Below are 26,460 nucleotides of genomic sequence, written 5' to 3' on the forward strand. Positions count from 1 at the left end.
TTTTGCATTATGGCACTGCGTCACTTTAACTGACAATTGCGTGGTCGTGCCGTGCTGTACCCAAACAAAATTGACGTACTTTTTTCCCCACAAATAGGGTGTTCTTTTGGTGGTATTTGATCACCTCTGCGGTTTCTATCTTTTGTGCTATAAACAAAAAAAGACCGACAATTTTGAAAAAAAAGCAATATTTTTTACTTTTTTGCTATAATAAATATCCCCAAAAAATATATTAAAAAAACAAATTTCTTCCTCAGTTTAGGACAATATGTGATATATGATTCTACATATTGTCGGTTAAAAAAATCGCAATAAATGTATACTGATTGGTTTGCGCAAAAGTTATAGCGTCTACAAATGAGGGGATATATAGTTATGGCATTTTTATTATTAATTTTTTTTATTAGTAATGGTGGTGATCTGAGATTTTTATCAGGGACTGGGATATTGCGGTGGACACATCGGACACTTTTGACACATTTTTGGGACCATTGACATTTATACAGAGATCAGAGCTAAAAATAGCCACTGAATACTGTATAAATGTCACTGGCAGGGAAGGGGTTAAACACTAGAGGGTGATCAAGGGGTTAAGTGTGTTTCCTCAGCGTGTTCTAACTGTAGGGGGGTGTAGGGGGGATGGGTTACCACTGACATAACAGAGATCACTGCTCCCGATCACTGGGAGCAGTTTATCCCTGTCATGTTGCTAGGCAGAACAGAGAAATGCTTTGTTTACATAGGTATCTCCCCGTTCTGCCTCTCCTCGCCGAGATCGCGGGCGGACATCAAGTCCGTACCGCCGGTGGTGTGTGCATGCCCGCTATCCTGCTTTTGCGGACTAACGTACAGGTACATCAGTTTGCACAGGAGTGCCATTCTGCCAACGTATATCGGCGTTGGCAAGCAGTTACTGAAGGTCCCCCGCACTGCCGGCTCTCACCGCTGTCAGTCTACAATCATGACCGGGAAGACTACTCTGCAGTAGAGCGATCTGAAAGCGAGGCTTGAGGCGCTCGTGGAGCGCAGCGTGGAAGGGACAACATTGATGGCGGTGAGGAGGATGGTCTATGTGGACAGTTTTACCCCAGATGCCTGCATACTTAGATGTGCCTCTTTTAATCATCAACCATTTGAGTTGCTAAATGTTGTACCTTCATTAAATGTAACCATATTGCTACACTTAGAGGCGCCCCTTTTCTTTTATACTCAGTTGTGACATGACGCTACTTCTATATCAAAACATCGCTTGTATATCAAGTCAAAATTTGTTTAAAAATTTTGCTTGTCTTGCAAAACGCTCTCAAACCATGGTTTTACTGTATTATTATACACAATTTATATAGCACCAATAGCTTATGCAGCACTTTACAATGTAGCGCTAGGACAGTACAATTACAATACAGTTCAATACAGAAGGAATAGGAGGGCCCTGCTCATGGAGCTTTACAATCTAAAGGATTTTTCGAGCAGTCCCAGAGGCACCAGACTTAACCTTCCTAGCGGTAATCTTGAGTGTGGATCGGGGTGAATTTTCATTACCAAAAGCGGTAACCCCGAGCCACACTCAGGATTGCATGATCCAGGCAAAGTTACTTACCTTGTTCCCAGGATCCTGTGATGTCTCCCCGCTGTGTGTGACAGCCGTGTCTCCGCTCGATCTATCACAGTGCCGGTGTCCTGTTGAGAATGGTCCCCCCATCGGATAGTGTCCACCCTCTACTGCGCAGGCACAGCGCTTGCGCAGTACAGAGGACAAAGGAGATGCCGAAAGTCTCCTAACATGAACAGCTGTTCATCAGCTGTTCACGGCGCCTGCGCAGTTAACACTACATCGTGCCACATGCTCCCGCACGTTCCCGATGCTCATGCAACTTTGCAAGGGACGGGTGTAGGGGCGGATGCATACAGAAGAGGCCGCATAATGACCACAGCTCATACGATGGGGCTGGATCTCTCAAAGGGGCGGATGTATTATTGAGAAGCGTGTAAGGGGCGGATGCATCATACGGCCTCTTATGTATGCATCCGCCCCTACACACCCGCCCCTTGCAGAGTTGCACGAGCATCGGGAGCGTGCGGGAGCATGTGGCACAATGTAGTGTTAATTGCGCAGGCGCTGTGTACAGCTGATGAACAGCTGTTCATGTTCAGAGACTTTCGGCATCTCCTTTGTCCTCCATACTGCACAATTGCTGCACCTGCGCAGTACAGGGCGGACAGTATCTGACGGGGGACCTTTCTTGGCAGAACACCGGCTCCGTTCCCTGCGAGCGTCGCAACACATGGGGACGGAGCCCGGCGCCAAATTCAAAAAGTGAAAAACACACAATACATACAGTACACTGTACTCTTACAGATTACATTACTGTATCAAATTATTTCACATCCCTTTTGTCCCTAATGCTTTGTCCAGTGCCCTGCCTGCAGTTTTATATTATATATACTGTTCTTTCTGCCTGGAAACTGGAGATTGTCCATAGCAACCAAAAAGCGTCCCTTTACGTTAAAAGCGTTTTTAGACCAGCTAGAAAACAGCGATAATAAACTAGAATCACTTGCAGAATTGAGCGATAATGATTTGTGGGGAAATTCGTCATCAAACACTGAAAGTGACGACAGCGACAATTCTGCAACTGAGCAAATTTCAGTGTTTTTGATTTGATTACATTATTGAATACATTTTATTATTATTATTATATTATTATTTGTTATCATTATTTATAGTTATTTATTCTATTATAATTTATGATTTTGTGTTTCAAACTTTATCATACCCGGGATGTCTACTAGACTCTTGTTTGGACAGATTTAAGTGAGTTATTCCTAAGAATTACAGGCCTACAATATAAAACGCCAAATTTCCATGCAAAACAATGTACCGATTTCAGCATTAAAAATCAGACATAATCATATCACCAGGGAGGTTAAGCTGGCTATAGATGGATCGAAATTTGGCTGGTTCAGCAGGAACTGGTCCAATTTCGATCCATCTATGGGCAGGCTGGTTATACTGGAGTCGATTTATAGATCGACTTCAGTTCAAATAACCTGTCTGTTTTTTTGTGTACAATCACTGCCACCAACTATAGCTGGCAGCAGTGATCATTTCATTCTGACAGTAGTGAAAGAATACAATAGTACAGCTGGAGCCTTAAGCCTAGTACACACTTCTGTTCCAGCGGGATGAACGAAAAATAAACTGACAGCTCAGGTTGGAGCCGCTGTACTAACAATCCAATGTTAGTACAGCGACCCCCCAGCTGTTTTATTGTGTTCTGACAGGGGGACCCACCACCCGCCAAAACACTCCAGTCAGCGCTCCAACTGAGAGTCGGTCGGCAGACCTTTATCGGTCATTTCCCTTCGACAGAAGCCATTTTGGATATGTACTGTAGCTTAAACTTCTACCCTATAAGGCTCGTATAAATCTCTTTACAGTAATTATGACCCTGATGAAAGAGAGGTTGATACTTGCACTTGTACAGACCTGGGTGCTCACTCATTTTAAATCAAATATGCAGATGTGGTAGGGGAAATTTTGTATCAGGGAACTTTATTAGTGGATTTTAATCATGCTTATATAAAGTCTAATTTTATATTTTTTCTCTTAGTTGCAACCTTAATGAGAATACATTGTGGAAGTTCTGTGAGACAGCTGGACAGGGGGTGCCAGTGGAGGTCACCATGTCCTCGGAAATAGGACCATTATTATCCAGATCAGGCAACAATTATCTCATGTTTATGGGTATCCAAAGGCTCCATAACAAACTCTGTCCAAACAGACAGGTTTTTTTTCATTGCACAAAAAATTCTGTCAGCTATTTAAAATTCCAGCCAAAAACCTGTCTCTGTAATATGGATTAAAGTACATTTTTTTCTTCCCGTTTCTTAAATTAAAGCCACTTGTCTCAGGCCCCTTTACTTAATCAGTTAATATGTTCAGAATGCTATTTGATCTTGGTTACTTATGTAAGGCACTCCTCATATGGCATGGTTAAACATTACATGGAGATTAGGCATCCTGCAAAGGTCAGTGATCTCCACATACCAGGCTCAGGTCTTACCTCACTAAATGCTCCCCGTCCAATCACCTTGATGATGTCAAAATCGCTTCTTTTCATCCTCTGTGCCCGTAGATTCTGCACAAATGGTTCAGCTGTTGAATGACAAACATACATGTTACATAAAGATGGGGAAGAATGCACCCCCTACAGAAAGGATATTAGACATCACCATGGAAAAACACAAGGCCACATGTTGGACGCCTTTTTAAAGGTAACTTTTTACAGGTCATCGAATTTCCAAACGTAGGGATCTTATATACCTTTTTTTTTTTAAAAAATATTTATTCTGTTTATTGAATTTTAACGTCAAAAACAGATATAAAACATAAGGACAAGTTGCTCACAATGATAGAACCCTTGTAGGAGCCTTAAACAGAAAAAACTTTTCAAAGAGTAAAGATATCCAAGAAAGGGAGTTTACATCAGCAGTGCATAAGACATGTCTCCTTCGAGTACAGTAGTAGCATAATAACAAGTAAGTATGAAAAGATCGTAAAACTGAGATGACATCAAGGTGGGGCTACCCCAATGGTAATACCTTAAAACAAGACACATCATGCTGTGGACATATTGGAAGCCGTGGAAGGCTCTTCTAACCATTTTGACCAGACCCTATCATATTTTGTGGGGCAGTTTCTGTTGGCATAAGTATCTTTGCTTTGCAAAACATATTGATAATAATTCTAAACATAAGTCCAATGTAAATCCGTGTCATTAACCGTCTCCACTGTGAATGACTATTCCTCCCATGTAGTAATTCTATGTTACAGTTCAAAATAATCTAGTGCGTTCAGTGACCACCACCAATAGACAGAATGCCTGCTCACCTTCCAGCTATGACCCTATTATAGAGTCAAAATCACCTGATATAATGTCTTTTGGGATGATGCTGAAACACTCCTGCAGAGAACGCCTTTGGACCACATTATTCCACTTCTAAAAGCTTGATCATCCATGCATGACCATAAAAAACAAAATGGAGAACCATAGTGCTCTCTGCTGCAAATCATTTATTAAAATCAAACATTGGTATTAAAAACACTCACATAGATAAATGAATACCAAGCATATCATCAGCTCACCACGCTGATACAAAGGTGCAAACGTGTTAGGTAACAGCTCCTCCAACCTGTACATTTTACGCCCCCCCTGTAGGGCTTCTTCAGCAAAAACACATAAACAGACACAAAAAAACAATAAAGCATGCACACAACACAATGCAGATTACACCCCACATAGTGCAGACCACATCATTTACAACCAGGGGCATATCTAAATAAAATAGCACCTATAGCAAGCAAGCACTGAATTTGTGCACTGTAAGAGGTCCACCCTGCTAAATATTCAAGACAGCATTAAGTAGTACCGATATATATCCAGAGAGTAGTTAATTCTCTAATCCAGCCTGCTGTGAGTCTCTGCAGTGCCTGTGAGTGTGTGAACGTTCATAGACTCATGTATTGGTAGGTGCAGTTATCTTGCTTGACATATGATGGTGGTGTTGCCATTATGGTTTGGTAAGGGGAAAATTATAAGCAGGTGTTAGCTCCCCTTTTAGGAAAGTCCCTCCTCTAGTGATGTTATGGGTGTAGTTAGTGCCTATATAAATGTCAGTGTGGGAGGGGCCCAAGGTAGATGGGGCAGGGGCGTAAGATACGCCAGTACTACAAAAGATGTACTCTTCTTCAGAGCTGGTTCCAAAGAACCCTTTTGCAGGGCTGAAGTCCCAGAGATGGTGGTACAGACCATGAGAGGAATAGCTGTAGTCACCCTGTCTCCTCTGACCTTCTACTGCAGGTCCTGCAGTGAGGTGATTAGGGTAATGGAGGCCTGGACAGAGTCCTCTTATATGAGTAATGGTGGAAGCCTGTGTGCCATTTCTGAGAATTACCAGCTAGGCAGAGCTATGGAAGAGATGATGAGAGAGAGATTGGTATAATAAAGAAATGTTCCCAACTCTGTGGTGCTTCCAGGGAGAGGAAAGGAGGTTTAAAGGGAAGATGGCCTAAGTATGTACACTTTCACTACGCCCTGAAATGACTGCTACATAACGTCTAACCTTATGTGTGGTATTCTGTGTAAAAATCTACGTTAGTATGTCACTGTGATATGTCATGGAAGTTACAGTAAAGTATGAAAAAATGCATTACTGAGTGGAAATTCCTTTATTCTCAAGTATTAAGGCCTCAGGCCAGCAGTATGACATAATATGGTGGAGGGTTCTTAACAACAGGTGGGCGAATGTCCTATCCAAGAAGCAGAGCAGGGATTTGTACAAATTGGCGCCAGCACTTGTCCATTCATAGTCCACCTTACACATGGAGTAGCAAAAGGTTCTGCAAATGTCTGCACTATCCCTACTACTGAGTGACATGATGCCCTCTTCAAGTGGTGCTTTGGGCAGGTGCCATAGGTGACATAACCTGGATACATCACTGTATACGGAACCACTTTATGATAGGTACATGGGTTTGTTATGTGTGCTCTGTGTTATGCATAAACTACATGCCAAGCATATGCAACAAAGAGCAGACACAGTAAACACAGCATAAACATGACACAGCAAAGAAAACATAGAGCATACACATCACAGAATGCACGCAGCAAGCTGTACAGAACATTCACAACACATAGTTGCCAAGTTTCCCAGATCTGGTGGACCAGTAATGGGATTTTGGACCCTGTTCCTGCCCTAAAGATTGCTCCACAGGATCCGTGGCAAATAGAAACTATGATGAGTAGACCCGGGGTGGTGGGTGCTTGACTGTTCTCTGCATTCCAGCAACAAAATAACTCTGGTACTGTCAGGCAGAGTGATCTATCCCCAGCAGTACAAGTATAGTTCCAGACCAACTAGGAGTAGTGTAGGAACATGTGATCAGGGAAGCCAAACCAATGAACACAATCAGGGGGTATAATAGTACTACCACTGACTACGAATAAAGGGCAGTTTTAATTTTACTGCAGTTGACACCAATGAAGGGAGGTGTATTAGTTCTGGCACTAACCACCAATAAAGGGGAATTTAATGTTACTGCCGCTGATGCCAATGCACCGGCTTTAATAGTATTGTCACTGAGAACCAATTCAGGTCTGTTTAATATTACTGCCACTGACCACCAATTTGTTGGGGGGGGGGGGGGTATTGCTGCCAATGACACCAATGAAGAGGGGGTTTAATAGTCATTGTTTGCTAGTGATGGAGGAATTTTATATTACTTCCACTGACACCATTGAAGGAGTGGGTTTAATGGTAGTACCACTGACCGTAAATGAAAGGGGATTTATTATTACTGCCAATGAAGGAGGTGGGGGTAATAATAGTAATGCCATTGCCACCAAAAAACAGCATTTAATATTAATGACCACCAATAAATAGTATTTGTTTTTTCAACCCACTGACCCCAATGCTGGGGGTTACTATTCCTGCCACTAACACCAGTGCTAGGGATGATTATTGCTGCCATTGACAATCTTTTCAGTGTACCCTCAGGTCATATATTGCTAAAATCAAAGCAATGGGGTATAGTATACTACTACAAGCCACACGCTGCAAGCATTGACCACACCCAAATCAGGCAACATGGTTTCAATCCCTTCAAGGTGTCCCTCCAAAAATATTTCAAATGTTGGCAGCTATGTATGACACAATGGCCATAAAAAATGCCTCCGTCAATGTGACTGGGAACGGTCATTCCCTATGTTTCCGTAAACCTTACTAAAAACAGATGACTAAAGTGTTGTAACACTAAATAAGTCATATAAATAATGACATTTGTAATTACATGAACAACACTATTCTGAATTAGCTGTTCAAGGAAAGGGTGCCTTTTGTTAGTCTTCATAAAAGTAAAACAGGCTGTATTTTATCCTGCATAATAGATAGACACGTCAGGCTGTATACTGATGGATGGATGGTGGATGGTGGCGGGCACATTCCGACAGACATGATGAATTATCAAGTGAAATTCAGCTCTAAAGTATAATAAGCCAAACTCACCTTATAAAAAAAAATCACCCATTTTTGAGCAGTCATCGGAAACTGAACCACTGATTCATCAAGGTAGGTGTGCTTGTCTCCTTTTCAAAGAAAAAATACTGATCCTACAGCTAAACTCTGAGCTAAATGGTATTTGGTGCACACATAGTAGGTTTATTGACCTTTGAGGTTATTGAGGAATATATTTAAATCAAAATTTTTGTTGCGTTCAGCTTTAAAAGCTCTTACCTATTAAGTACATTTGGCAACAAGCTCCATTTTTACTGGCCAAGGTAGAAAAATATTGGCCAGGTGGAATCCCTATAGGTGGGACTTAAAAGAGAAATATAGGAATGTTTTTTGTTTTGGAACCATACTGGAAGGGTTAAATAATTGTTTAATATAATGACGAATAAGATTTCAGGCTGTAGAGTGCTACTTTAGGTTCTGTTTTGAAGCTGTTTGTTCTAAGTACATTTCAACAAGTTATATATTAATTGTGAAAACTTAAAACGAGGAACTTGTAAGTGAAGATATGTACCGGACCAATGTCTCAGCTGTTAGACATAGAAAACCGCTCTAGTTTTTATAAACTCTTCTAAGTAACATGATAGTTTGCCTAGCTACTTAATACGTAAAGAATTCTAAATATGTGTATCTCTAAGATTGGTAAATGAATACAGGAGGTTTTCTCCTTATAATAAAGAAAATCTGTCATCTAATGCACTTATCATAATATGCAATATATTTTTATCTGATTTGTGCGCACAGATGTTCCCTCCCACATGTCTTTTGTATATTTAACATGATGAACCACGCCCAACAAACAAGTCTCTGTTTGTATGATCCAGTGTGTGTGGTCTGAATAACAGGACTTCCAGGGCCCTTCAGTCAAAGGTAAGGGGGAGTAGAATTTAACCCCTACAATATGTACCTAGGTGGAAGCTGCATCTGGCTACCACTAGCTCTAAGACTGAGAACCAGGTGATCAAACAACGCCGATCACTCAGATTTCAGAGCTCCATGAGCAGAGAGCTGGTGATTGTCAGACACCAGCCCTCTGCTTTGCCCCGGTCCAGGCATGTAGGTGGATCCCATATGGTCGCCATATTTCCTGGACTGGCTCTGTGAGTTCAGCCCGCTGTCTGCAGAAAACGGGTCAGAGGAATGCAGAATGAACTGCACTTCTGTGATCCATAGGGGAAGTACAGCCAAACAAGCCTGTACTACTCCTTTAAATTACTAGAAAAACATATGTGAAGTGCACTGAAATTTGGGGGGGGGGTTTATTAAAACTAGAGCGGGCAAAATCTGGTGCAGCTCTACATAGAAACGAATCAACTTTCAGGTTTTATTGTCAAAGCAATTAGACTCGGCTGATCACAGATTGGAGTGATCAGCCAATGACAGCTGATCATGTGATGTAAACAGAAGATCGGTAATTGGAAAAAAAAGCCTATCAACGGCTTCTGACAGAGGGACATCATTTCCGAACAGGGAGAGGCACTGCTGCTATACAGTGCCCTCCATTGCCACCTGCCAGTGCCCAACAGTGCCACCTACAGGTGCATATCAGTGCGTGCCTACCAGTGCCCATCAGTGCCACCTACCAGTGCCCACCAGTGCCACTTATCAAGGCCCATCAGTGCCACCTATCAGTGCCCAATATAGACAAGGGATTGCAGCGCTCTTACAAAATGAGCCTCCTGGATGTATAATGAAGTTCACAATAGGGTGCTCTGGCTGCTGTCCGAATAACACTTAGATAATAGTAAAAGAGAGAAGGGCCGGCAACTCCATCTCCATATCAAAATATAAATGACCCACATCTCAGGAGTGCTTTGACAGTCAGAGCAGCTGTACTAATGTTCAGATGTTAGTGCAGCGATCTCCCCTGCTGTTCTTTTGTGTTCTGACAGGGCTATTGGCTGAGAGCGCTGATCAGGAGCCAGTCGGCTGCTGGTTTTCTGGCATGCTTGTCCAACAGAAGCTGGCCAAACTTGTACTAGGCTTAAGTTCCACTTTAACAAACATCACATCCCTGTGTTTTTCAAGCCCAGCGTTTCAAAGGACCCAACACCCAAACACTGGTAAAGTAATTTGGTATATGCAGTGCACTGTAGTGAGGAATGCAATAAGCTGTATATTGGGGAGACAAAGGAACCTATTAATAAACGGCCCAACATAGAATAGCAAACTCTGCAGCAGGGGCGTAACTACCACCATAGCGACCCATGCGGACGCTATGGGGTCCGCAGCCGAGTGGGGCCCAGTGAGGATAAGAGCACCGCCGGCACAGTCTTCCAGCCAGGGGAAGAGAGAGGAAAGGAAGAGGCGAGCTGTCCTTATCAGCAGAGAGCTGAATTGCCCGATGTAAGAGCTTTCATTAGAACTTCCAGTGTTCCCGAGGCTCACGTCACATAGCTCCACCTTTTGGCCCGGTGCCTTTGATAGACAGAACGCCGATCCAATGCGGGACGTGTGACATCATCAAAGGCGTCGGGCCAAGAGGTGGGGCTATGTGACGATGAGCCCCGGGAAGACAGGAAATTCAAATGAAAGCTATTACAGCGGGCAATCCCGTTCTTTGCTGATCAGGGTGGCTTGCCTCTTCCTCTGCATAGGTGGGGCTGTACGGGGCACAGGCAGACCAGGCTATATTGGGCACAGGTCACGCTGTATTGGGCACAGGTCACACTGTATTGGGCACAGGTCACGCTGCATTGGGCACAGGTCACGCTGTATGTGGCACAGGTCACGCTGTATTGGGCACAGGTCACACTGTATTGGGCACAAGTCACGCTGCATTGGGCACAGGTCACGCTGTATGTGGCACAGATCACGCTGCATTGACACTAGGGCAGCTGTGGGAGGGGGGGGCGGTTTGCAAGGGGGCCCCATACAACATTTTGCTATGGGGCCCTGCTATTTCTAGTTACGCCCCTGCTCTACAGGTCAAGTTTTCCTACTCCTCAAAGAAAACGGACATTCTTTTGAGAACAGTGAAGTGCACATTTTGGACTAAGAGAACAACTGTTCTGCAAGAGGCGTGAAAATGACCATCTACATCACACTGGAACGACCAACACTGAACAGGGGTGGGGGCCTTCAACATCATCTATTGAAGACCACATATGATGCTGTTTTAACATCTCTACTGCAGCTTACTGACAACAATACACAGGTAAATTGAAGGATTAATAATTATGAAGCCTTCCTGACACCAAGGATGAGGTTATATAACTAGAGCAGGGTGGTTCCACAGTTTTAACACCTCCCGTCCTATCCTTAGACAATAACATCTGCTTTTCCATGATAATTGGATCAAGGTGTTGGTGCTACCTGCTTGGATATAAATGCTGGAGTATTTTCCTGATACTTATCAGAGCTAAAGAAGTGGCTTGAACAAGCTACAAATAGTCACCAACATTGCAGAACAAGTCCAGTTGAATGTGACTAATTACTAACTAGACACAGGCACACGCACCAAGCTACTTTGCAAATATAATTTATTACTTCAGTCTTTTCTCTCATTGTATTTTTTTTTGAGCTTGCTTCTTTTGTTGCCATTGATCCCGTCTGCAGGCTGTACTGACTGAACTTTATGACTCGGAATCTATGAAGGACCCCAATGTATTCTGCTTTCCACAATTGGCTGCCTGGTATCACATGGGGTAGGGTGCATAATCAAAGTTTATACATGCTTATTTAAAGGGTGCCTTCTATTAGGTAGTGTGAGATATGTTTCTCCAGTGATTACATCAGAGCTTAATAGAAATCATCGCTTATGGCTCTTGGCACAGAAGGTGTTGAAACAAAAAGGTAGCTGATCCCCGTAATGCACTGTTTATCAATGCCAACTGCAGAGATGATTGATTTAAACAAAGCATGGTTTAGGATAGGTTCACATTTATGCAATGCAGGAACAAACTTAAAATCATGCTCATTACTGCAGTGCACAAAAAACATGTATTCCGTTTGCAGGTATGCAGCAGTGCCATTAATTCTTAAAGTGTTCCTAAACCCAGGACCCTGCAATCACTATATCTGGTTTCCCATGGAACACAACATGGAAATGCAATTATTTTAGTAAATATAACCTGCTAAATACCTTTTCTCATCAGCAGTATATAGCAGTCTTGTGACTTCTATCAGTGTCTGGATAAAGCTTGTAGGAGGGGTTTTCATTCTACTCTGACTGTTCTATGAGGCTGCAGGACCCCTCACCCTCTGTCTGGACAGCGCTGATCATCCCTGTGCTGATCACATGCACCCTCTCAAGAAAATAAAAAAAACTCTCTAGCAATACACATCAAACTGAGCATGTGCAGAGTTCCCCCAAGGCTCTGTTCTATCAGGAGATGGATTGAGGACTGTAGAAGAAGGGGAGAATCAGAGGAGACAGGATCAAACGGCACACAATGTAGAGGATTAACCCCTTAGGTTCCACAGTGAGTATAACAAGCATGCTATACTGCAAATACAGAATGATTTTTACTGTTGTGGGTTTAGTAACACTTTAACTTAAGCCACCTTGATAACCTTGTGCACCAAAACACAGGGTAACAAAGTACCATGCAATTTGGTCTGCAAAATAAAAAAAAAATAAAAAAAGGTGCTTGCACTTCATTCGTGTGATTTTCACACGTAGCATAGTCCATTGAAATGAATAGGCTGCCCTAAACACGATGTACAAAAACATGTAAAAACACACAGACTGTCAGACCTGCATAGGTGTGAACGGAGTCTTATATTGGGCTGGGTCTATGCTAAGAGCTATGAGAGCCCATAAAATCAGGCCAATGTCCGTTTCGGCAATAGTTCCCAAATTAATGGTTAAACCACCCATGTCATCCCTCCAGACATGAGTAAACCTAGACCACAGTCTCTTGCAGGACTAAGCAGAAAGTAAGCAAGCACAAAAGGGTTTTCAGAGACGCTCTCCTTCACTTAACAACATAACTACAGGATGTCATACACTGCTCTTTGTAGGAAGGGGTTTGATAATAGAAATTGCTTTATTGGTTTGCCATTTTGCTGATATTTCAGACAATTTACCCTTATTATTTGAAGAAAAAACATACAAGGCCTTTCTTGGTACCCCATAGACACATACAACAATTTATTCCAAATTTTACATTTTATGTCACAAATCAAGTACAAGGGAACACAAACTCCAACCATATTGTGATCCTCTACATCAGGGGTGTCAAACTTAATTTCATCACAGGCCGTATCAGTATTATGGTTGCGATCAAAGGGCAGGCTGTATCTGTAGGACTAGATTTCAAAAGCACCCCTCCCCCCTTACATCAGATGTCATGAGCCCTCCCCCTTCCTTACATCAGATGTCAAGAGCCCCCACCATCAGAGGTCAAGAGTCCACCACCCTCCCTTACATCACAGTGCACCTCCCTTATCTATTGCTACTGCAACGCTGGGAAGCAGAAAGTGCAGGGTCTGGAGGAGAGCTGGAGTCAGCTGCCAGAGTCTGCTGACTGCTGAGATTAGAGGAGGTGGAGACGGGTGGGTACTTCACGGGGGGCTGCACAGAGAGGCGACAAATCTGTAGGAGTCTCAGCTGCTGACTGCTGAGAAGGGGAGGGGCCAAGACAAGCCTCTCTGTGGCTGCAGGGAGAACGCAGGATCTGGTGGAGGAGCTCTATCCTCCTCTCTGCTGTTGACTGCTGAGACAAGGTGGGGGAGGAGACGAGGGGAGTGCAGCAGCTGCAGGAGAGATGGGAGGGCCACATGAAATGGCCTGGAGGGCCGGATTCGGCCCCCCGGGCCTTGTATTTGACACATGTGCTTTACATGTTTCGCGGTGAGAGCAGTATCTTCAGGAGACAGAAATGGGGGGTGTTGTTTACAGTAATAGTTGATCGATTGAATGGCAGGACCCTGCGCAGAACCCAGGTAATATCCCTTCCCGGGGGTGGACATGTGAGCAGGCCAGTACAGGTAATAAAACATAGAATCAAAATCAATAAACCAAGGTTTGTTCAATTCCACTGAAAGGAGAGGGGAGGCAAGAATATACATGTGTGGTTTGAGTTTGCGTTCCTTTGCATTATACCTCACCCCCAGGATTGAGGTATAAGATTTATACCTGTATAGTTGCCTAGGGAAATTCTCTCCAAGATTGTAGAGGTTGATCTTTTAATAATGTACAGCAAAATCTTGGATTGCGAGCATAATTTGTTCCAGAAACATGCTTGTAATCCAAAGCACTTGTATATCAAAGCAAATTTCCCCATAAGAAATAATGGAAACTCAGATGATTCATTCCACAACCATTTATTCATAGGTCCTTCAGTTTATAGCAATGTGACCAGGCTGTGTAACCATAAAATGTCCATCCACAAATGGCAGCCTCCACAAGGGGATTAGAAGCAAAATCCAGCAGGAGCTACAGAGTATAACAGAGAAGAGAGGTGACCCTAATGCCCCGTACACACGTTCGGATTTTCCGACGGAAAATGTGTGATAGGACCTTGTTGTCGGAAATTCCGACCGTGTGTGGGCTCCATCACACATTGTCCATCGGATTTTCCGACACACAAAGTTTGAGAGCAGGATATAAAATTTTCCGACAACAAAATCCGTTGTCAGAAATTCCGATCGTGTGTACACAAATCCAAAGTGCCATGCATGCTCAGAATAAATAAAGAAATGAAAGCTATTGGCCACTGTCCCGTTTATAGTCCCGACGTACGTGTTTTACGTCACCGCGTTTAGAACGATCAGATTTTCCGACAACTTTGTGTGACCGTGTGTATGCAAGACAAGTTTGAGCCAACATCTGTCGGAAAAAATCCTAGGATTTTGTTGTCGGAATGTCCGAACAAAGTCCGACCATGTGTACGGGGCATAAGTGTAGCAATATGTTGCTAAATGTTGTGCCTTCATTAAATGTAACCATATTGCTACACTTAGAGGCGACTCTCTTCTCTTTTATACTCAGTTGTGACATGACGCTACTTGTACATCAAGACATCGCTTGTATATAAAGTCAAAATTTATTTAAAAATTTTGCTTGTCTTGCAAAACGCTCTCAAACCAAGGTTTTACTGTACTTGATTTGTATAATAAAATATATACTTTGGAATAAATAGTTGTATGTGTCTATTGAGTATTAACAAAAGTCCATATATATTTTTTCTTCAATCAGCTTTCTAGTGATATGGTATCACATGTCCTTTTGGTTATTTAATTTGGCGCTAGCACAAGGTCTGGATACAGACCTTATGTTTATCACAGAGGTGCAATTTATATTTGAAACTACACCCAAGTTTTTCTTTAACTGGTGCTTTTGAACATTTCAAGATCCAAGTGTACCAGTCTTAACCTTCACGCCATACTGCTTAATGAAAAATCTTAAATGTAAATAGCCATTAAATTGTTCATACTGTTTGCCAACTGAGATTATACGTCATGCCTGAGATGATAACAAATATATAGCATGCATTAAAGGACACTATGACTACAGGACTTTAATGGGTCATTCCACCCAAGGCCGATGTTTCAGCTTTATGAAGGTGCCAGTGGGTTAAAGCACAGCTACATTGCACTGGAGCACCACAAACCAAAATCGCTATTTAATTCATTTTTAATATTCAAAGTAAACATCCCCATCCATCCATGTCTTCATGCTTTATTTTGCTGTGAAATCACTTTAAAAAACACCCTCTAGCATTTATGGCTGTGGCCATCTTGAGTAAGGGCATTTACAGTACTTCCTGGAATCCATTTGCTCTTAGCTCAAACATGTAACTGAAATATTGTAAAACAAAAAATTAAAACAAGTAAAGATCAGCATAAGGATTAAAGATAGTCAATGTTGATTGAGAGAGTGAAGTTCCACTTTAAATAACATATTGCTTTCATCTATCTGTCAGGAACATCCACAAAAATGTTTCTTCTCCTGAGTTCCCAGATCCACCCATACGTCATAGTCAATGTGAAGAGGTCTTCCACTTCATGTTGGAGCTTTTGTACATAAAGCAGTCTTGGTTTCTTCTTGCAATATTAAGAATACTTGCACTCCATCATGGAAGAAAAAAAGGGCCAAGAAGTCTGGCAGGTTGATCTCAGCCAGTGGATCACCAATGTCAACTGGACTGACACTTTCAGTGACTTTCATGCAACAATCTAGATGTTAAAGTCACTGTAAACCCAGAAGACTATGTGCAACCATGTATAATACACATTGCATAAAAAATAGTTTTACTAGGTGATTGTGCAAGTCCATAAGTATAGTGTTGCTAGGTTTACGTGACATATTTGTGATCCGCTACTCATCTAAACAAGTTTACCTGGGCCTGTTATCTATTTCTAACCACTCTTAACTTATTCTCAGCCACAAAGAAAAAAATACAGGAGATAATGGGAGTTATTCAAATAAGAATATTTATTTCACAGTATACCAAAGTCTACCATAAAGCAAAAAATAAACATAAAGAGTGATGGGTTACGCACAAAACATTTAAGTAAGTTGCATCGCTTTTATTTTTCTGATAGCACAATCAAATAAACAGAAAATAAATACAACCAACATTGACATTGACAATTTGTATGGAACCCACACAATTTTGTCTCTTAAGAATGAATACACTGTATATGCAAAATTTTAGTCTAGTACTATTGACCACCTGTGTTGCAATCGTAATTCTGAATAAATTGTATCTAAATTCTAGAGCAGCTTTCCAAACAGGGAGCCAGTTTACTGTCCCTCAAATTTTGGTGGGCCGGACTGTGGCCATTGGGAGTAGAAAAGGTCCTGACATCAGTGGAAATAAACAATGCCCGATCTTTGGTGTCAGTGGTAGGAATTGTGTCCCATCATTGGTGTCATTGGAAGGAATTGTGTCCCATGGTTGGTGTCATTGAGACCAATTGTTGGTGTCATTGGGAGGAATTGTGCTCCATCATTGGTGTCATTGGGAGGAATTGTGCTCCTTCGTTGGTGTTGGTGGGAGGATTGTGCCCCTTCATTGCTGTCATTTTGCCCAGTGGTTGGTGTCATTGGGAGGAATTGTGCCCCATCATTGGTGTAATTTTGAGGAATTGTGCCCCTTCACTGGTCTCAGTGGGGGGAATTATGCCCCATTGTTGGAATCAGTGGATGAAATAGTGCCCCAAGGGCCTGATAAAAGCAAGCAAATGGCCATATCTGGTCCCCTGGAGCGCAGTTTGGAGACTACTTCCCTAGAGCAAAAATGTAGATAATTGCAGCTTACCAGCCCTTAGATGAGGTGGCTGCATTGGGGTTTTTTTTTTAGACTAAATACATTTTCTGTGAGAAAATCCAGTCTGTAACTTCCTGTACACTGTACTAAAATCTTAAAGCGGGGGTCCACCCACACCGCCAAAAAAAAAAAAAATATTAAAAGCCAGTAGCTACAAATACTGCAGCTGCTGACTTTTAATACATGGCCACTTACCTGTCCCAGGGTCCAGCGATGTCGGCAGGCGACACCGAGAACCCGCTCGGTTCTCGGCAGCTGCCGCCGCTATCCTAGATGAGGGAATCAGGAAGTGAAGCGTTGCGGCTTCACTTCCCGGTTCCCTACTGCGCATGCACGAGTCGCGCTGCGCGTCCCAAGTGGTCCCCGCTCTCTCCTGGGAGCTGTGTGTTTCCCAGCAGACAGCGCGGTGGGGACGGGAAGAGGCATAGACTCCCATGGGAGTCTATGCTGGAAGTGGGTGCAAATACCTGTCTTAGACAGGTATCTGCACCCCCCTCCCCCCTGAAAGGTGCCAAATGTGACACCGGAGGGGGGGAGGGTTCCGAAAAGCGGAAGTTCCATTTTTGTGTGGAACTCCGCTTTAAGCAATGTTATCAGCTTTCCAAGCTATCTTCTGTGACCTACAAAACAACTCCTCTCTTTGTAATTCAGATGAGGAGAGCAGGAGGTGTTTGTAATCTAAATCAGGAGCGCAACATAGGGTGACAACCCTGCTCCTCCATAGATACTGTGCAGTGTGAGGCCCCTTTCACACGATCGGACCGCTCAGATCCGCCTGTCCATTATTCAGGCGGGTCCGAGTGGGCCACCCATTGACTTCTATGGGCAGGCGGATGTCAGTAGAGATGTGTCCGCTGACACCCGCCTGCCATCCGATCTGACAAGATCTGCTCAAAACATACGGATGGTGATACGTTTGCGATCCACCCAGCGGATGGGATCAGATGAAAACAGACAGGCTGTCCATTTTTATCCAATCTCCTTATAGAGAACAGCGGGGCTCTGACAGGTCCGTCTCTCTACAGTGAGCAGGGATGGACCAGTCATCCGCTTGCTCAGCGCGGATCAATGGAGCGATCCCCCGCTGAGCTAGCAGAGTCCGTTCAGCGGATCCGCCCTGTGTGAAAGGGGCCTTAGTGTTGTCACCCTAGAACAGGGGGAATGTTACTGGTAGGATGACTAGGTTCAAATAAAGAGAACAATTCATGAAAAAAATGTAATTAACGCAGGCACTACATCTAAGGAAAGCTGCAACATATATTTTTGTTTTGTAGGCCAGATATGTTTTAATTCTGTTAACACTAAGCTTTATCTGACTAACAGGTCACCACGTGACACAAGGGTTTGATTTATAACTCTATACACCTGGTTATCTAGTTGGGTGGAGGGTGATTGGCTTTAGGTTAATATTTGTTTATGGTGGACCATAGCATATGATATATGGAACTGACTTATTTAAGCTTCCTCCATTAACTCCCCTTCTTTCTAGTATTATTATGTGGTACAGAATCAGTTCTTTTATTTATAATAAAGTGGCCATTGAATAGGTACTAAATATCAATAGTAGTAAAGGTTTAGAACAGTATGTAATTTTTCCATTGGTTCTAGACCACAAAAATAGAACGCTGAATTCCACATTTGGCTATATATTGCCAACCATCTGAGGAAGAGGAAAACACTATTTGATATAGAGTTCTAAATACTTAAAGTGGGAGTCCGGCGACCAATCTTTTTTTTTTTTTTTAGGTCATTGAGACACTTTGCTAACCCCAAAATAATACTCACAGTTTGGGTGTAATATTTCCGCCTCTGTCTGTTTTCGTACTGAAGAATAACTTAAAAAATGTGATTCTGGCTGTTTCCATCTTGCTTGTGGGCATGTGAAGCCCACAAGCATTGATTTCCTGGATACGGTAAATGCTGTTCATTCACAGCTTGTTCACACTGAATCTTGGGAAGCCTGACACTAAGCTCCCAGGAGACAGTTCGGCGCCAGGGAAAGGCAATAAACACGCCTACTCCCATGGGAGGACAGACAGGAAGTGCCACAATAAAGTACAATATAAAGGTAATTACAGCGATAAAAAATTTTTTCGTGCGGCATTTGAACATCTATGCAATTAACTGAAGGGGGTAAGATTAAGTTAAAAATTTGAGTGGAACTCTGCTTTAATTGCAAAACTAATTAGAATTTACTTTTTGTCAAAACACTTTAGGATACATTCTGATGGTTGCTGTGGGTTAATTTAACATTAGGAACTCCGTAACTTATCCTGTACTACATTAAGAAAGAGAGCATTGTTTTTATTTCATACCTATTACATTACACACAAAAAGAACATTGAGTTACCTCTATACCTATCAAGTAACGCATGAAATTAACACTGGAGGTACTTTAAACCTAAAGAGCAGGTGCTAACTATTGCTGTAACAGGATGTAGCGGAGTGATTATTTTCACCAAAGAGCCTGTTAGGACAACATGTGAAGGCACACAGTGCTGGGTTGTGTGCTCCCCTTTAGGGAAGCATTTGGACTGCTATCTAAAAGAAAGTTTTTTCTGTACCCTCATAGTTGGGAAATGGATGTGAACAGAAGCCAGGAATACTGTTTGGATGTTGGTCTCTCCATTGAAGTTATTTGGAACCTTACAAAGTGGGTATCTTTATAAGGTGCAAAAGATTACAGTGAAGCTACAGTGGGGTCCTTAGATTGGAACATCCACCATGACTCGTGTTTGGAAAAGAAAGTCTAGTGCTCAGGTGGTAAATTTTTAACTGCCCTGAGGAGAAGATAAATTTAATGCGCACCACAAAAGGGTTAATTGCTCAACAAGGTTACCCTTCCTGCCTTACTTCATTCAATTTTGTGTTTACTAACAGGATCAAAAGTCCCCATTGGATTGGGCTGGCAGGGAGAAGCCATGATGTCTTAAAACTGTAGAGTGCCAATCTTTCTGTGGGGGAGAGAAACTAGTGAGCTGCAGGATCATGTGCAACAGCTTATCAGAGCTACAGGATCATGTGCAACAACTTATCATCATGGCGTCCAGTGGAAAGCCTTGTCCTAGCACAGGTCTTTGCTTCCACCCTGTAGGGGGCCTAGCTCTCTGCCATTATAGCATGATGAAAGTATTGTTGCCTGTCTATTCAAGTTGTTTTTTGATCATGTTGAAGATTATTCCTTGGGTTCGCTGTGATTGCTGTTGCCATTTTCTGTTCCAACTTCTGCCTGAGTGGAGACTTCTGACTTGAGATGAAAAACCTGAATCAGGTTTAGAGAATCTGCAAGGCCTTAAAAAGGAGGATCCTAGTGTGGAGAAACAGGATGAGACTCTGGCAGTAAACCCTTGTCCTGCAGGTGTTTTTCCAAGAGGGCTGTGGAATGATTTCCCCTTGGCTACTGGAGATCAGTCATCTCAAGGAGACCCGCGGGCCTCTGATGATGTTAACGAGGTCAGGGTCTTGTTGCTGTCCCACACAGAGTCTAAAATAGTGGTTCAACTTGTGTCACCATCAGCCCATTTGAGAGACCCATAGAGACTGTGCCACAAACATCTACCCTATTAGTTAACCTGGAATCTGCAGTGGACAGGCTGGGACATATGCCTGTCTCCACGCAAGACAGCAGATCTGGGATAGCGTAGGGAGAGGTACCCACAGTTGGCCTGCTGGAGCAGAACTTTACAAAAGGCAGTGCTCTTGCACCTGGGGAGGTCTAAGAGAAGCCTTAGAATATTTTTTAGGTGATATTGGCCCTGAGATACTTTAAAAGCTTTAGATCCAGCAGATCCAACTTCATAGGGGCTGTCAAGAGTGATAAGAGCACCTTATACATATTTCCCTCTTGGGAGAGAATGGCCATGGGAACTGACCAAATGTGCTAGACCAAGGGTCTTCAAACTATGGCCCCCCAGTTGTTCAAGAACTACAATTCCCATCATGCCTAGCCATGTCTGTGAATGTCAGAGTTTTACAATGCCTCATGGGATGTGTAGTTCCGCAACAGCTGGAGGGCCATAGTTTGAGGATCCCTTTGCTAGACTATAGAGGTATTTGAATAATCGGGTCTGGTTGGAATTTGGTGCTGGGTTGTGCACTCCTCTTTGGGGAAAGCGTTTGCACTGCTCTCTAATGACGAGGGGAGGCAAGCTGGACTGTACCCCCTTAGTTAGGAAATGGATGTGAACAGAAGCCATGGGAAGGGTTTCTCTATCGAAGCTAAAGGTGAATTTAACCCATTGATTTAAGTGATTTCCAAAACAGTTGCATTCAAGGCATGTCATGAATAATAGCTGTCACATCTGTTTCTACTCTGAACCAAACTGTCAAGCCATCAAATGGCAGGTGTCAAAACGGTTTACATCTGCAGCACCATGACAACTGTAGATCTAACAGAAGCTAAGATGGCAACTGCCTTGGCTGTAAAGGAAAGAAGGGTTTAGTTCCGCTTCAAGTTATTTGCAACCTTACAAAGTGTGTGGCCACAGGGGTAACTGAAAGGTAACAGCAGCTTCCAATTATATTAAATTATATTAAATGTTACATTGCTGAAGGTGTACCTGTAGTGTTTATTTTGGCAAACATGTAGTCCTGCCCTGGACAGTAATTATTTTTTTCATCGGGAGAGCCTGGTGCTCAGGTCGTAAGCCAAAGATAAACAATATGCTGCACCACAAGGGTTTAGTTGCTCTATGGGGTTATCCCTCCTTGTCTCACTATGTTACATTGCCTTATCCACACTCCCAGCTCCCTAAGCTACAGAGCGCCAAACCCTCACCCTGCCAGAGGTTTACTTACCTCTGTTGCAGAGCTGTGGTCTTCATTGATATTTCTAGCCTGTTGAACAAAAATCTGTTCAGCCCTGGCCATGTATTCATTGTGTTCCTTTTTACTTAAGGCTGCACATTAAGGATTTCTAGTCTTAATATAAAGTATCTAAGGAGGAACCTGCTTTGCTACAGAGGTAAGTAGGCATCTGGAGGAATAAGAGGATAACACTATTTAACTTAGAGGGTGGGGGTGTGCATGTAGCAATAGAAAATAGGCACAGCTGTCTTTAAGCACACAACATAAGGAAAGCAGTAACTTGTGCAAATCAAGTTCCATTTGACTTGCACCACGAAAAGAGAGAATTGCACACAATTCCTTCCATATCCAAGCCTGTTCCATATTAACAGAGCTCTAAACATCCTCAATAAACTATCCTGTACTACATGAACAGTATACAGAGTGTTCTCCATATGCTATCTGGAACCACATGAACAGAACACGTGTCCTCAAAGATCCATCCTATACCACATGAAAACAGCACTGAGTCCTTTAGAGGTCCATTTACTCCTGACTACATTGGGAACTGAGTGCTGAGTACGATCAGCAGCATTTCTAACTGTCGAGAGAACAAGAACAGCTTTTGTGTGAAGTGAATAACCAGGGGCAAGATAATCTACCTGAACATCAGTGATAGGAAGACAAACTGTAGAAAGGACTTGTAGAGTGGCACAATAAGTCTAAAGATAACTTTGGGATTGGTGAGATGTCAGACTGATGTTCACCCTGTGAAATATCTGATAAAAATGGTGGTGTAAAGAATGATTTTGAACGTGTGTGTTTTTTTTCTGTATGAAGATGTGGTATAAGAGGGGACAGAAAGTCTTGGACTCGATGATTTACTAAGACAGGAGTAGACAGAATCTGGAGCAGCTGTATATGGCAACCAATTAGCTTTTATCTTTTCATTTTCAAAACTCTTTTGGCTGTTTGGGAGCAGTAAAAATGCACAGCTGTGGATTTGTTTTATTCAATTTTCAAAATTTTAAAAGTATACAAAGTCACCAAAGTAAAATATACAGTATAAAGGCATTTGATCCAAAATATATACTGGGGAATTTATCTAAACTGGAGCAGACAGAATTTGGAGCAGCTGTGCTTGGAAACCAATCAGTTTCCATCTTCAACTTGTTCAGTTAATGTGGTTGTAAACCACACCACTTTTACCTACAGGTAAGCCTATAATAAGACTTACCTGTAGGTACTGAAAATATCTCCTAAACCTACACATACGCTTGCATCAACGTCATCGGCGCATGCAAACTAAAGAAAGGGCACGATTGTGCCGTCTCTATAGGGCCCGTGCAGTAACCGTCGGCTTTCACGCGGATGCGCAGGAGTGACATCACGCGATTCTGGCCAGTCACAGACTTGAGGTCCACGGCCCCAGAAGGCAGAGGGGTGAAAATTGAGGCGGCCACCAGCGGGGACATCGCAGACATCTCGTGCTTCGTTTGCAGGTAAATGCAACATAATGGGCTAGTATGCGTTGCAGGGGAATAAAGAGGAAGTAAAACCAGAAGTGACTTATGCTTATAGCAGAGAAACGAGGCAGCGGACAAATATGAAATTACACTTCATTCTCTAGACTGAGACACGTACACACTATAGAGGGATATGCTTTGTTCATATTTCATGTCTGAGGTTTACAACCACTTTAAGGTTTGAAAATGAAAGATAAAAGCCTATAGAGCAGAGGTCTCAAACTCGCGGCCCTCCAACTGTTGCAAAAATACAAGTCCCATCATGCCTCTGCCTGTGGGATTCATGCTTGAACGAGTCAGCATTGCAATGCCTCATGGGACTTGTAGTTTTGCAACAGCTGGAGGGCCACCAGTTTGAGACCCCTGCTATAGAGTGTCATAAATAGCTGCTCCAGATTCTGTCCTTTTTTTTTTTTTTTTTTTACATTTCCCTATTTCCCTCATTGTCTTGTCATTTCTCTCAATAACATAAGCCACCAGGATTAAACATGAAAAGGAGAAATAGAATGGGGAGGGTTTAGTTTAGCATGACCAACAGACAGAGATATGTGGGTAAGGACAGGGTAATGGTAGGTGGGGGCAGTGTAGGAAGAAGTGAAGGGTTAATGACAGAGAGGGGGCTGCCTTGTGTCAAGGTTTTATGGTGGTGGGTTGTAGTAGATGGGTTTACACTGATAAAGAGAGAAACAAGAGGCCAAGGGGGGTAAGAAAGGTATGAGGGTACACAATCGAGAGCAAAATGCTGAGCATGTCTTATGACTCTAGAAAGTCAAAAGGGATTTAAATCCACATTTGTTGTGATAGATAGTCCACCCCAACCATGTCTGTAGATGGGGCTCTAGACGATCATTATCACTTGTTAGTAAGCTTTCCATGCTCATGCTGTCAGTCAAGAAGGAAGTAAAAAAAGACTAGGAGGGTGTCTCTGTAGGCGTTGCAAATGGTACAACATTAGGCCCTGCGCCTAAAAGAAAAAATGGTACCTACACTACATTACCAAAAGTATCGGGGCGCCTGCCTTTACACGCACATAAAAATTTAATGGCATCCTAGTCTTAGTCCATAGGGTTCAATACTGAGTTGGCCCACCCTTTGCAGCTATAACATCCTCAAGTCATCTGGGAAGGCTGTCCACAAGGTTTAGGAGTGTGTCTATGGGAATGTTTGACCATTCTTCCAGAAGTGCATTTCTGAGGTCAGGCACTGATGTTGGACGCGAAGGCCTGGCTCGCAGTCTCAGCTCTAATTCATCCCAAAGGTGTTCTATCGGGTTAAGGTCAGGACTCTGTGCAGGCCAGTCAAGTTCCTCCACCCCAAACTCGCTCATTTATGCCTTTATGGACCTTGCTTTGTGCACTGGTCCAAATCATTTAGTGGAGGGGGGATTATGGTGTGGGTTGGGCTGGCCCCTTAAGGGTTGGGCTGTCCCCTTAGTTCCAGTGAAGGGAACTCTTAAAGCATCAGCATACCAAGATGTTTTGGGCAATTTCATGTTTCCAACTTTGTGGGAACAGTTTTGGGTTGGCCCTTCCTGTTCCAACATGACTGCACACCAGCGCATAAAGCAAGGTCCATAAAGACATGGATGAGTGAGTTTGGGGTGAAGGAACTTGACTGGCCTGCACAGAGTCCTGACCTCAACCCAACAGAACACCTTTGGGATAATTTGGAGCGGAGACTGCTAGCCAGGCCTTCTCGGCCAATACAGTGCCTGACCTCACAAATGACCTTCTGGAAGAATGGTCAAACATTCCCATAGACACACCTAAACCTTGTGGACAGCCTTCCCAGAAGAGTTGAAGATGTTATAGCTGCAAAGGGTGGGCACACTCAATATTGAACCCTATGGACTCATGTGCGTGTAAAGGCATGCATCCCAATACTTTTGGTAATATAGTGTATATAGTATGTATATATTTGCAGTTGTGTATGTAAAAGTAGACATACCTGTATAGAAATGGGGAGCTATGACATTTAGGTCGCTCCACTGTGCAGCTTATGGTACATGTTTGGCAAATGTTAGATCCAGAGTGACAACTATCAGTTTCTTTCAGTGAGAATACTAGACAGGAAGTTAGTTGTGTGACTAAAAAAAAAATGCTTCCCAGTAAACACCTTTAATTTTAGATATATTCCATCCAATGTCCTAAAACATTATTTGTGGATATTCATCCACAAGTATTATACAGTGGAACCTCAGATTACGAGCATAATCCGTTCCAGGAGTATGCTGATAATCCAAAGTACTCGCATATCAAAGCGAGTTTTCCCATTGAAGTCAATGGAAACAAAAATAATTTGTTCCGCATTGACTTCAATGGGATGCAATACCGCATGCGGCCAGAGGCGGGGGGCTCCGGAGAGCCTCGGAAGCGGCCGAAAAGGCCCGAGCACACTTCGGCTGACCTCGGAAAGCCTCCGTTCATGAGCCTTTCCGAGGTTTGCTGAGGTCAGCCGAACTGTCCTTGGGCCTTTCCGTGCATTTCGATCGGCGCTGTTCGGCTCCGGCGCCCCCCACCTCAGGCCAAAAGTGGTACTGCACACCGCTTTTGGCCTGAATCCTGCTTGTTTTGCGAGACAACACTCACAAACCGAGTTAGGATTTTTAGAAATACAGTGCTCGTTTTGCGAAACACTCGTTAACCGCGTTACTCGCAAACCGAGGTTCCACTGCACACTCTTATACTTGATTCAGCTCAGAATTTGTATTTAGTCGTCCTTAAAAAGTTTCCATGACAGAATTGCATGATTCGCATTGTATTCATATTTTTGGCATACCAGAGTGCATCCTATTGTTTTATAATATCAGCCATTTCGAGCTAGAAAAAGGACTGACTTCCATGTCCTTCAATAGG

The 26,460-nt window shown here is 43.0% G+C and overlaps 1 protein-coding gene across 4 annotated transcripts in view; it reads right to left on the minus strand.

Moving 5' to 3' along the window:
* Positions 1 to 26,460, minus strand: part of DMPK (DM1 protein kinase) — a 94,410-nt gene that overhangs the window by 63,634 nt on the left and 4,316 nt on the right. For all 4 annotated transcript variants that reach the window (XM_073599034.1, XM_073599037.1, XM_073599033.1 and 1 more), the window contains exon 3: positions 4,068 to 4,159. In XM_073599034.1, the coding sequence (XP_073455135.1) occupies positions 4,068 to 4,159 (92 nt within the window). The remainder of the gene's footprint in view (positions 1 to 4,067; positions 4,160 to 26,460) is intronic.

This window comes from Aquarana catesbeiana, linkage group LG09 (assembly GCF_042186555.1).
Source record: "Aquarana catesbeiana isolate 2022-GZ linkage group LG09, ASM4218655v1, whole genome shotgun sequence".
NCBI classification, from domain to species: domain Eukaryota; kingdom Metazoa; phylum Chordata; class Amphibia; order Anura; family Ranidae; genus Aquarana; species Aquarana catesbeiana.